Here is an 11,248-nt window from a genome sequence, read left to right as displayed (position 1 = left end):
GTCAGTAAAATTAAAGAATATATAAAAGCCTGCCCGAGGCGTACACTCTAAAAGTAATAACAATTAGATAGAGGAATAGATAAAATTACAATGTAGGAAAGAAAAGACAAATTAAAAAATATCAGATATAAAAGCAAATCACATCAAACATTATCAGACAGCCAGATAACAATCACAAATTCCCTGAGAACGCTTCCCTAAACAATATGGTTTTCAGCTCAGCCTTAAAGCTGGTTAGGAAAGTGATGAGCCGTGCATGCAGAGGAAGAAGGTTCCAGGAATGAGGGGCAGCAAGAGAGAAGGGACGGATCCGGGATGGGGCAGAGGAGATCCTGGGTTGAGAGAGGAGACTTTGGCTACCAGAGCGGAGAGTGCGAGTAGGGATGTAGGGAGAGAAAAGATCAGTTAAATAAAGAGGGGCCAGCCCATGCAGAGCTTTAAATGTGAGTAGCAAAAGTTTATACCTGATGCAGAAAGGAAGAGGGAGCCAGTGAAGGGAAGACAACAGAGGGGAGACATGATCATAGCGGCGAGCAAGTGAAATAATGCGTGCAGCTGAATGCTGAACAGAAATCAATGGGTGGAGGTGAGAGAGAGGAAGCCCTGCCAGGAGGAGGTTACAGTAGTCTAGTCGTGAGACCACGAGGGCATGGGCCACTGTTTTCCTTCCCTAATAACAAAAACTCACTACAAGAGCTGGATAAATCATGAGATGCGACAGAATGAGGAGACTCATACCAACGCAAACCTCATACTAGAATGTGTCAACTTTATTTTCCTTGTCATATGATATTTACCTGCCCGTATAAAATAACGGGCAAAATAACCATATGGAATATCATAGTATGGAGAGTGACAGGGCAGGTTTGTTTAGTACATGTATCCCATCCTTCAAGGCATATCAAAAGAGCAAAACATAACACTCCCCCCACACACACACACCCTAAGATTATATTTTAAAAGGCTGGGAAATGTAATGAGTTTTTTAAAAACATGGCATACAAAAATGATCAGTGATGGTGCCAGGCAAGCCTCTCTGTGGAGAGCATTCCAAAGGCTTAACTTGAGCACTTGCTACCCCTAGCACAGTACCTAGAAAAGACAGGGCAACTGGGGGGAAACATCAAAAATGACATGAGTTTTTAGTCATATAATGGATTTATCCATATAAGTTTTACAGTTAAGGACCTAATTGAATTAGGCTCAGAAACCACACAGAAGCCTGCTGAATTATTTTAAAAGAGGCAAAGACTTGTTGCTTATTCCAGTTAGTAGACTAGCAGGAGTATTTGGAACTATGAAAGATTTCCAAAGACAGTTCCATATATGTTTGTGTATGTGAGATGTGAGGATAACTAGATGCCATCAGTGTACTTCTGGCTACCTACAGTTAGGGTTGCCATAACCCGGCTGCAACTGGGATTTTCCCGGTTTTGGCAGCACCAGGCCCTTCCCGTCCTGGGTGCCACCAAAAACCGGGACAACTCCAGTTGCAGCTGGGTTGGCCGCGGCCCGCAGGGCCTCGCTGCCCTCCTCCTCCTCCACCGTGCATGGCGGAGGAAGGAGGGCAGCGAGGCCAGGGGCGGAGGAGGCGAGGTAGAGGCGGTGCTTCCTGTGCGCAGCTGCGCCACCCATCCCGCCTCCCCCTCCCTCCTTCCCAGCCTCTGAGGAGGCCTCGGCCCCCTCAGAGGCTGGGAAGGAGGAGGAGGCCGCCCGCGTGTGCCCCCCGTAGGCTCCTTCTCGGCCTTCTCAGAGGCCGGGAAGGAGGAGGAGGCCATTTGCGGGCAGCCCCGCAGGCTCCTTCCCAGCCTCTGAGGAGGCCTTGTCCCCCTCAGAGGCCGGGAAGGAGGGATGAGGCTGTCCGCGATCGCGGGTGGCCCAGCGGGCTCCTTCCCGACCTCTAAGGAGGCCTCGGCCCCCTCACAGGCCAGGAAGGAGCGCGGGGGGTCTCCTGCATTTTTTTCTTATAAAAAATGTCCTACATTCTAAAATGTTGCCCTACATTTGTCCCAGTTTGGAGGTCCTTACTCATGGCAACCCTATCTACAGTATCTCTCAAATTTGATATACTGTATATACTCATGTATAAGTCTAGACATTTTAGTAAAAAATTGAGCCAAAAATCAGGGTTGACTTATCAATTACATTGACAGAATCAATGTATGTACTGTAGTTTAACTCTTATTAGAAAAGAGTCATCCCCTGGTGAAAGCCATGAGCATACTCTGTCCTGGAAGCACTAGTTTACTCATCACCAGACGTTTTTGCTCAGTATGTTTTTGCTAAGACAGTTATTGCATTCTAATCCTATATACAGTGATTCCCACACTCCACCCAGCTCCAAGCTTGGAAGGAAACCAGTTGGAAATTGGAAATTTCTATAGCCATAGACGCACTAGCCAACTAGCTCTGGCCAGTTCTATAGCCAACCTTCCCTGCTCTTGTAAGCACATTCTTGGAGACAAACAGCTATTCAACTGTGCCATCTGAAATACCTTCTCTACATCATGGTGAAGCTGGTATGCCCTTGCCTGCCACTCATGTAAGAAATGGGGGGGGGGGGGGGCTTAGTCAGCCATGCTATGACAAAATGGCTGGGGGCTATAGTTTTTGTCTTAGCACCCAAGACCAACCAAGTGATATGCATTTCTATTAATTGTCAAAAGATATTTCTGTAAAGAAGTAAGATCTGAAGTCATATTAAAGTGGAACCAGTAGCTTCACACAGAATAGAGGCAGGCCCAAATCTCAAAAGGAGAGACTTTGTAGCTGCAAATGGAGAAAGGAAAATGTCTTACTTTCTCTTACTACTTCTGTTCCCAGTTACCTCCCAGGCTTTTTTGGGAGGGGAGGCCTGAACATTCTGTCTGCACAACTCACCTCTCTATAACTTAATAGACAAGCAAGATGCACATTTGTGACTCCAATAATGTCACTTTGCTTCCCTTGCATGATTATTAACCACATTTGCCTAATGAAGGAGCCATTAGGCTTTGAAAGTGATGAAATTTTCCCCTTCTGATTGACCTTAATTAATCTATCACTACAATGTGTACTTTGGATTTTGTTTTATGGTTAGCATGGCAATCTCTACAATAATAACAATTACTATTATCTCAGATTCACAGTTTATCAGGCATTATTGACTGGAATCCATAATTCAGCCCATCCATAATTCAGTTGCTATCTGAGAATGTAGGAAACAAGTGAATTTTTCCTTTCTCCTAGGAATCATTGGATTTTATGACATGTTCCAAGTAGTGGTGATAAAGAGGAAGTAATGATATAATGGGCTCTTTGCAAAAAATGCCAATGATGATGATGATTCCACAGCAACCACCCTGTCAAGCATGTTCTTCCACTCCAAAGGGCTTATTTGTGACCTGCAGCAATCATTAGAGCTGCTTTGGTCCAGAGAAGATTTCATCAGAAGCAATCTCACAAAGGCATTTCACAAGACCAGACTAAGCACTTGCAAGGAAACTCAGACCAAGCTAGGCACCCCCCTCCTACACCTTGTTATAAGCCAGGAAAGGTTCAGACAAACAAACTGCACTGTCAGAGCAAGTATCCATGTCTTCAGGGGTCACATTAACTGAAATTTATCCAGTAAAAATACCCAACAGTGCTCAGGGCACAACCACATGACAGATGCCACAAATTTTGCTGCTCAAAGTTAAGCTGGATGAAAGGGACTTCACCTAAAAGCAGATAGAAAAAAGGTCAGAACAGATCACAAAGGGTTTCTTCCCATCCTCCTCTAGGCCAGGTATGAGAGAACCCTGAACCACACCATGAAACTTCACTGAATGATACCATGTGGATATGATTGTCATGGAAGAACATGGAACAGTTGTCCTTTTTGCAAGTGGAAATAAAGGAAGTGGTTGGACACATGGATCAGATTGGTAAAACCCTAGGATATGAATTACTAGAAGGCACTATTTTTTTTAATCTCTGGTAGCCCATTTTCCACTCCAAGGAGAAAGCCACTGTGTTAAGCCCAGGGATTGCTGGAAAAAGGATCCGGCCACAGATGGACAAACCACAATCCACATGACACATCTAGCTCTTACAGTCCTGGGTCATGATGTACGGCAGGTGCCCAAGCCCTCAAATTTTCATCTGCAAGCTGCTCAAGAAAGAACAGGATTGTGATGGGGGAGGTAGTGTTTGGGAATTACCTTCCCTGTGCATTTTCCTTCCTGACTACATTACATACCAGCCAGCTCACCATACAAGGTGGTAACAAAAGAGTAATCCCTGTCCACTTTCAACCAAATCAAGCAGTTATTTCTTCTCCCACTCAGCTGTTTGGGCATAGGAAAAAGTACCAGTTAGCTGGGCAGAAGGATGCACAATCTAATCATAACTCAAAGGGAGGGGGGATTTAAAGCACCTCCTTCTCTGCAAGCTGAGAGGGATGTGTCTATTTGCACCGAGGAAGGATGTGTCAGTCTGAAAGGGAGTAATGGTGGGTGGCTGGGTGGGGCAAGGCTGTGTGCATAAGAATGTGTGTGTGTATGTGTACGGGTAGGTGATAGCATCACTCCTGGCCACAACTTTGTGACCTACATTGTATCACTTTACGTCTTTCACAAGGAGAAAAATGACTATGATACCATGTGGTACTGCATTATAGCATTTCTGCTTCCTGCCATTATTACAGTCTTTTTAAAATGAGGATCCTTGTTTTGAAATACCATGTCACTGATATGTGGGATTTCAACACAGTACACCCACATTTTTCACTCTGATTCATATCTCTTATTTACATACTGTCTTACTTTGAAAGATCAGCTATGCTATCCTCATGGACTTGTTTAAATGGAATTTCAGTTGGCTTCAGTGAGAATTTACCTTAGAAAATAAAAGAGGAACCACCTCGATGTTGTAAAAGAGTAAATGTAGCTATTGCAGCAACATACTGGCAGTACGAAAGGCAACTTCCTTCAAACAGTTCTGCTTTATGGTTAGGTGCTTTTATTTCAACAATTTCTTCATTTTCCTCATCTTACCTCATTCCTCCAAAATAACTTCAGTTAAAAAAACAGCTCTATTCAAAGAGTTGGAAGCAATTTATGACACAAGCATATTTTACAGCTGTAGCCAAGACCAGGTGACAATATTTTTCTGGAACTGAAGGCACAGAGAAAAGAAAGTCCTGTCAATTTAAGCTCCCTGTACTCACTTAAATAACATCTCCTCACTTTGGTTCTATGAAGAAGAAGGTGTTACAATGTCCTCAGAAAAATGAAATCAAGATCAAACAGAGATTACAGCCAGAGGCTGGATTTCAGGTTCTAAAAAGAACCAGGCTTTGACACAAAGAGTTTAACATTTGGGTGTAGTCCTGGATACATATTTGCTGACTGATACTCAGTTGATAATTATGACCAGCTTTTTATCAGCTCTTTCTGCACCCCATCTGAGAGAATCAAGATTTTGCCACTATGTTTGAACAAATATAAATAATTAGCTTGGAGCAGAACACTTTTTGGGGCCATTTTGATGGCCTTATTAGGAGTAAATTTAGTCCTAAGCAAGAGTCCTATTTAAGGTCATGTTGCTGTTTACAAATACAATTTGCTGTAAAGACTTTTGCTCTAAAGACTATTATACTGTGAACTGTTGTGAAGACTGCTACAGAGGAAACCTCTAGTGAGAGTTTATGAGATGGTGGCCAGAACTGATATGTGGGCAGAACAGAGCACTGAGGGTCTGCTCCAGTAAGGGCCATACATGTGGATTTTTCCTCTCAGTTTGTGTATCCATGGTATGCCAAAGCCATTGCCTTAACCAATTTACTCATTTCGATCTCTCATTGCCTTGCAGTTAGCACAATTTACAGCCCACTTCAATCCATGGGCTTTTATGCTGGTTTATTGGCCCATCACAAAACCATAGCTAAACTTCTTTGATATCTGATATGCTAAGCAGTTTCAATATCTAAACATTTGAAGTGAATAGCTATTGAACTGGGCTTTTGTGCATATCCAACATAGGTGGAGGAAAGGTTCACAAATCCATTCTTCTCCCTCTGCTGCACCTTCTTTGCAGATCCTTGTTCATAATCTTGGTTCAAACAATCTATTTATTATGGGCACATCCCCATGAAAAGACACACCAATGAAATGCAGGGACCCCAGCTTGTCATACATTAACTGCATGATGGTGCACGCTGCTCAACGGTTCCCACTTACAACAGGAGTGGCTAAACAAATGGAGGAGCTTTGTTCCATGTTTGATTTAATGTGTCATCAGGAAGCTTAAGTGTTCTCACCGTAAATGGTAGCGACTGAGTAGCATGCACCAGCACGTTGGTTGTTCATGACAACCTCAGATTCACAAGGCATTATGGGAACATACATAAAGCACCAAGGGTTTCCAAATGAAACCCATTTTGGGAGAAAGGTGGGATATAAGCCCCTTAAATAAATAAAATACATTGTATCGAACCTTGCAGTTGGCCTTAGTGGTGTATATCTGGAACACACCATCATAAATTTCAGAGCAGAATATCTTTCACTATAATGCTGAAATTGTCACAGGAATTAGTGAGCTTACTGAGACTTCTGCAGACAGTGTGGATTGAAGAATGTGAACATATCAACTTTATAAGAAGATATAAACTTTAATTTTATCAAACATGCCCCATACAACCAAATTTTCCATCATGCATAGTAAAAGGAAGTGTCTCAGCCAAACCCATCTTTGTAAAAGATGGATGGCAAAAGTCAATGCCTGTCAATGGACAATGAAATAAATCTATTCAGAGTGGAAAAACAGGCTTACTTTTTGCATGAAGAGATACAGGAACTCTGCACCCACTCATCAATAGAGTCCAACCAAAGCTAGGCTAACTCTGGAATCTGCAGACAACAGAGCCCAAAATAAACTGCCCAGAAGCCTGAATAAACTGTCCATCTGAGACCATAGGGCATTTGGCAAATAATCCCACTTTGGCTAACTTGAAATTCTGCAGACAATTAGTTACGACTGATGAGCACAAAATGAAAAAGAACCATTTGGCCTAAAGCGTTATTTTCTTCTTGCTTGCTTGCTGTGTTATCAATTTGGCATTCCTGGGTTCATATCATAATATTTATAAAGAAGCTACACAACATCTAACCATGAGGGTTAAAATAAACTGTCAGTACAATGGAATCATGCTATGTGGATCTCACTAATTATAGCTGCCCAGAGTAGTAGAAATGATTAAAACGGGCAGCATGATGGTCAAGAGCAACTCACCCTCAGCCAGACAAAGGCTTTCACACATATACGTGCAAACTACTTGCATCAACACTTCCACAGTCAAGCACAAATGAAAATGCCTATTTTTTAAGAGCAGTCTATTCTGCTTTGTTCTTGGGCCACACAACGGGATGAGCACAATCGGTTATACAATGTGCCCCTTCCTAACAGAATACGAAAACAAAACAAAAAACACATAAACAGACCAAAAAAAAAAAATCCCCCAGTGATATACAATTCAATGGGCCTTGTGCTCAAGCCTATATAAAGACTACAGCAATTGGCTCTATATCACAGAAAAATTGAAACCTTGAGTCCCACATCCAGTCTGTGTACCTTATTTGTACAGGTTATGTTTTATATCCAAAGAAATAAACGGAAGTAGCAACAGCTGAAACAGTTGACAGAAAGTTACCAAAGGCTTGCTCATTGCAGGCGTTATGAAACTTAATCAGCCTCCAGAAGGAGTTTCAAAACTACATTTCAAAACCCAATCTTAGATTTGGGGATTAAATTCAAACACATAGCCATGTTAGTCTAGAATATCCTTATGCAAAAAGATTTTGTAGCACCTTTGAGACTAATTGAAAGAAAAAGGCTGGTAGCATGAGCTTTTGTAGACCTCAGATGCACAGAGCAGAGCACCCAGCAGCAGACCTGTATAAACAGGCTGTGTCTGTGTGTGTGTGTGTGTGTGAATAGCAACAGAAATGCAAAAATTGTGGGTATGGCGATGACTGGGGATTAAAAGCCGCCTTAAATCTCTCCTCCCTTTCAAAATACAAGATCTGGTGGAAACAACACTTTCAAACACTATCTCTCATGTGCATTTAAGAAAAGAAAACGCATCACGGCAAACAGCACTCTAAAGTTTACTACTAGTCCATCCTGGGGGGAAATGGTCAACTCTGCAAAACCGGCAGTTGCTTCACAGGACAATGTCACTAGATAAGGCTGCAGAGACATGAAGGGCTCAGTGGGTCAGACAGACAGATTCTCTCCAGAAATATTTAACAATCCCCTGGACTGTGCACACAGGCAGCACCAAAAGTCCATGTTCCACTCCAGGCACAGGAGATCGCAAGGACTGGAAAGGGGTGGCATAGGCACATTGGCACCTGCTTTTCCAGATCATGTGTAGAAAAGGAAGACACGGCCATCTTCTCATGGGACCTTGTGGAAGGGGTTCACAAAGTGGGGGAGAAGGAGAAAGCATCTTAAGGATTCCCACTTGCAGGGAGGCCGGATATAGCTTTGATCTGGAGGTAAGCATGTTAAGGATTTGTCTGGGGGACACCACCCACTCAGAAAAATGGTAAGGACCGCTGTGCTTTAGAATCAAGGGACCAAATAAGTGAGGCCATCTATCTAGGGTGGAGGGAGATCTCTATCTATGTCAGGGACCAAAGTAGCAGCCACTCCCTCCCCCCTCCCCAGAGTATGGATGGGAACGTGGAGTACGTGGAGCAAAGAGGGTAGAAGAAGGATGAGTCTGGCAGCCTACCTACTACTCCTACCCAGACACCAGAACCTAGATCTGAACCAGGGCTAGGCTCTGCCACCTGCCCCTAAAACTTTGGTTGCATCCACACTGGAGAAATAACCCCTGGCTCAAGGCTATGGAATTCTGGGAGTTGGAGCTGGAGCCCAGAGTAGGCAGTTAAAGTGGTGCCAAACCAGGTTATTTCTCCAGTGTGGAACCAATGCAGTGAGTTTGGCACCACTGTGGGATCCTGGGATCTGTACTTTGACAAGGCCCTTTGCCTTCTCTGCCCAAGAGGAATGGTGCCTCACCAAATTACAAGCTCCAGGGTTCTGTGGGACAGAGCCTACAGTTTAAAGTGGGTTTAAACTGCACTGTTTCGATCGTGTAGATGCACCCTTGGTTTTAGAGACAGGGGGCAGAGCCCTGGTTTGGACTGAGCTGTCTTCTCTCCAGAAGGTGGCGGGAGGGGGAGGGGGCGAATAAGGGGGAGTGACAGCTCCTGAGCATGTGCAAAGTGCTTCCCTTCAATCCCAAATCCTGGTTCCCAGGCAGCAGGGGCAGGGTGCCCAGGTGTCCTAACCCTAGATGGAGGACCAAGCCACCGCAAAATGTAGGACCTTCCAGGAAAAAGGAGACATGACCACAGAAAAGCTCAAGATCCTTGATATCAATGTAAAGCCCTGCTTCTGAGAGTCCTGCTCCAAAGGGAAGGCCTTCTGGAATCCCTCCCGGGCAGAAGGCTGAAATGGAGGACAGGTGCCCCGGCCAAGGAGGAGGCCTTTGGAAGAACAACACTGAAAGCAGGGCCCTCCGAGAGCCCCTGGCCCTCTCCCTCCTCTGGGCCCAAGAGACAGGGAAGGAAGGGGCAGCAGGACGGAGGAGAAGGCCCTGCAAAAGGGAGGACATGTCCGGAAAATGGACGACGCGGCCAAGGAAATGCTGAAAGCCTTCCTAGAAATAGCAATGGCTCTGAGTCCTGCTCTAAATGGAGGACATTTGGGGCTCTCTCCTGGAAATGGAGAGCCGGCCCTTGAAAAGGAAGAGGAGGCCAGGGGAGCCCCTCCCCAAGGCCTGAGCCCTGGCACGTCTCCTCAGGGAGGGAGGGAGGAAAGAAGGAGAAAAGAAGGAAGGGAGAGAGGAGAGCGGGAGAAGGAAGGAAAGAAGGAGAAAAGAAGAAGGAAGGAAGTAAGAAAGGAGGCAGGCAGGAAGGAAAGAAGAAGAAGGGAAAGAAAAGAAGGAAAGGAGGGAGGGAAAGGAGGAAGGAAGAAGGAAAGGAGGAAAGAAGGCAGGCGGGCAGGCCCCCTCTCCCGGGAGCCCTCCCTGGCTGACTGACCCGGAGCCGGCGGCGGTGGTGGCCCTGATGGAGTTGATGCGGAGCCGGTTGGCGGCGTCCTTGAGGGCCTGGAGGGTCTGCTGGTCGGGCTTGTGGTAGTCCTCCATGGCCGGCGAAGGAGGAGGCAGCGGAGCAGGAGCAGCAGAAGGAGCAGCAGCAGCAGGAGGAGGAGGAGGCGACTGGCCCGCCGGCAGAGAAAGAGGAACAGCAGCAGCAGCAGGAGGAGGAGGAGGAGGGTCCAGGCGAGGAGGAGTCCGGCCCGGACTGCTCCGCCCCCGCTGCCCGCTGCAGCCCAGCCTGGCCAGGGAAGGAGGAGGAGGGCGGGGGCCAGACAGGGCTTGCCAAACTTTGCCCCCCCCCCTCCCAGGCTTGGACCTTCAGCTCCCAGAGGGCTCTGCCAGCTTGGCCAGCAGCCGGGAATGCTGGGAGATGAAGTCCAAAGCATGTGGAAGGCCAAAGTTTGGGAAGCCCTGCATGATCAGAGAGGAGACAAGAGGCAGTCGAAAGCGCCAAAGGGCTCCCAGAGCTTGGCTCCAACCCTTGACCAGAATGGAGGCTGCAGGGAAGACACCAGAAGCAGGAACTGGACAAGCGCCGAAGGAGGAACAGTGTACATCAGGGCACCAAAGGGAGACCCCCCCCCCCAAGCCATGGCCTTCCCCACCACCGGGTACGGATGGCAGAGCAGACAGGAAGAAAATCCACCCCGTGTCCCCATCCCACTTACGGATAAATCAGTCTGCGATCCAAATTGATGGATTGATTCAACAGCAGAGCATGGTTTCCACTACATTTGCCCCAATTGCATTTTTTCCAATCACATGTCTTTTTCCCTCCAAAATAACCCACTTGTGGTTCCCTTTCACAAATGAATTGATTCAAAATGATTTGGTTCCAGCCGGCCAAAGGGGAAATTTGGGTTCACATTTGCACAGAATCGATTGATCAAAAAAGAAAAAAAATCAGCATCAATAAGATGTGAGTTAATTGGGTCTAACACATGCCCCCCTCTCAGAATTGCTTCAGCGATTTGGATTAAGCGAGAACCATTGTTGTTTGAACCAGTTCAAACCAATTCACAGTCTGGTTTAAAAGATAGTGGGAATACTCATGCTTTGAGCCCTGGACTCTGGAGACCAGGGCCCAGTCCTCAGCTCCGCCATGGAAAGCCC

The 11,248-nt window shown here is 45.9% G+C and overlaps 1 protein-coding gene across 1 annotated transcript in view; it reads right to left on the bottom strand.

Annotated features, from left to right (window-relative positions):
* The window catches only part of TKT (transketolase), a 61,876-nt gene extending 51,585 nt beyond the window's left edge, over positions 1-10,291 (bottom strand). Inside the window, 1 exon segment of the mRNA XM_042451019.1 lies at positions 10,077-10,291. Coding sequence (XP_042306953.1) covers positions 10,077-10,183 — 107 coding nt within the window. The 5' untranslated portion in view covers positions 10,184-10,291.
* Between the last annotated feature and the right edge of the window lie 957 nt (positions 10,292-11,248).

Source organism: Sceloporus undulatus, chromosome 2, assembly GCF_019175285.1.
Source record: "Sceloporus undulatus isolate JIND9_A2432 ecotype Alabama chromosome 2, SceUnd_v1.1, whole genome shotgun sequence".
NCBI classification, from domain to species: Eukaryota; Metazoa; Chordata; class Lepidosauria; order Squamata; family Phrynosomatidae; genus Sceloporus; species Sceloporus undulatus.
Note: the sequence above shows the minus strand (reverse complement) of the source record. Positions and strands in the feature narration are given on the sequence as shown.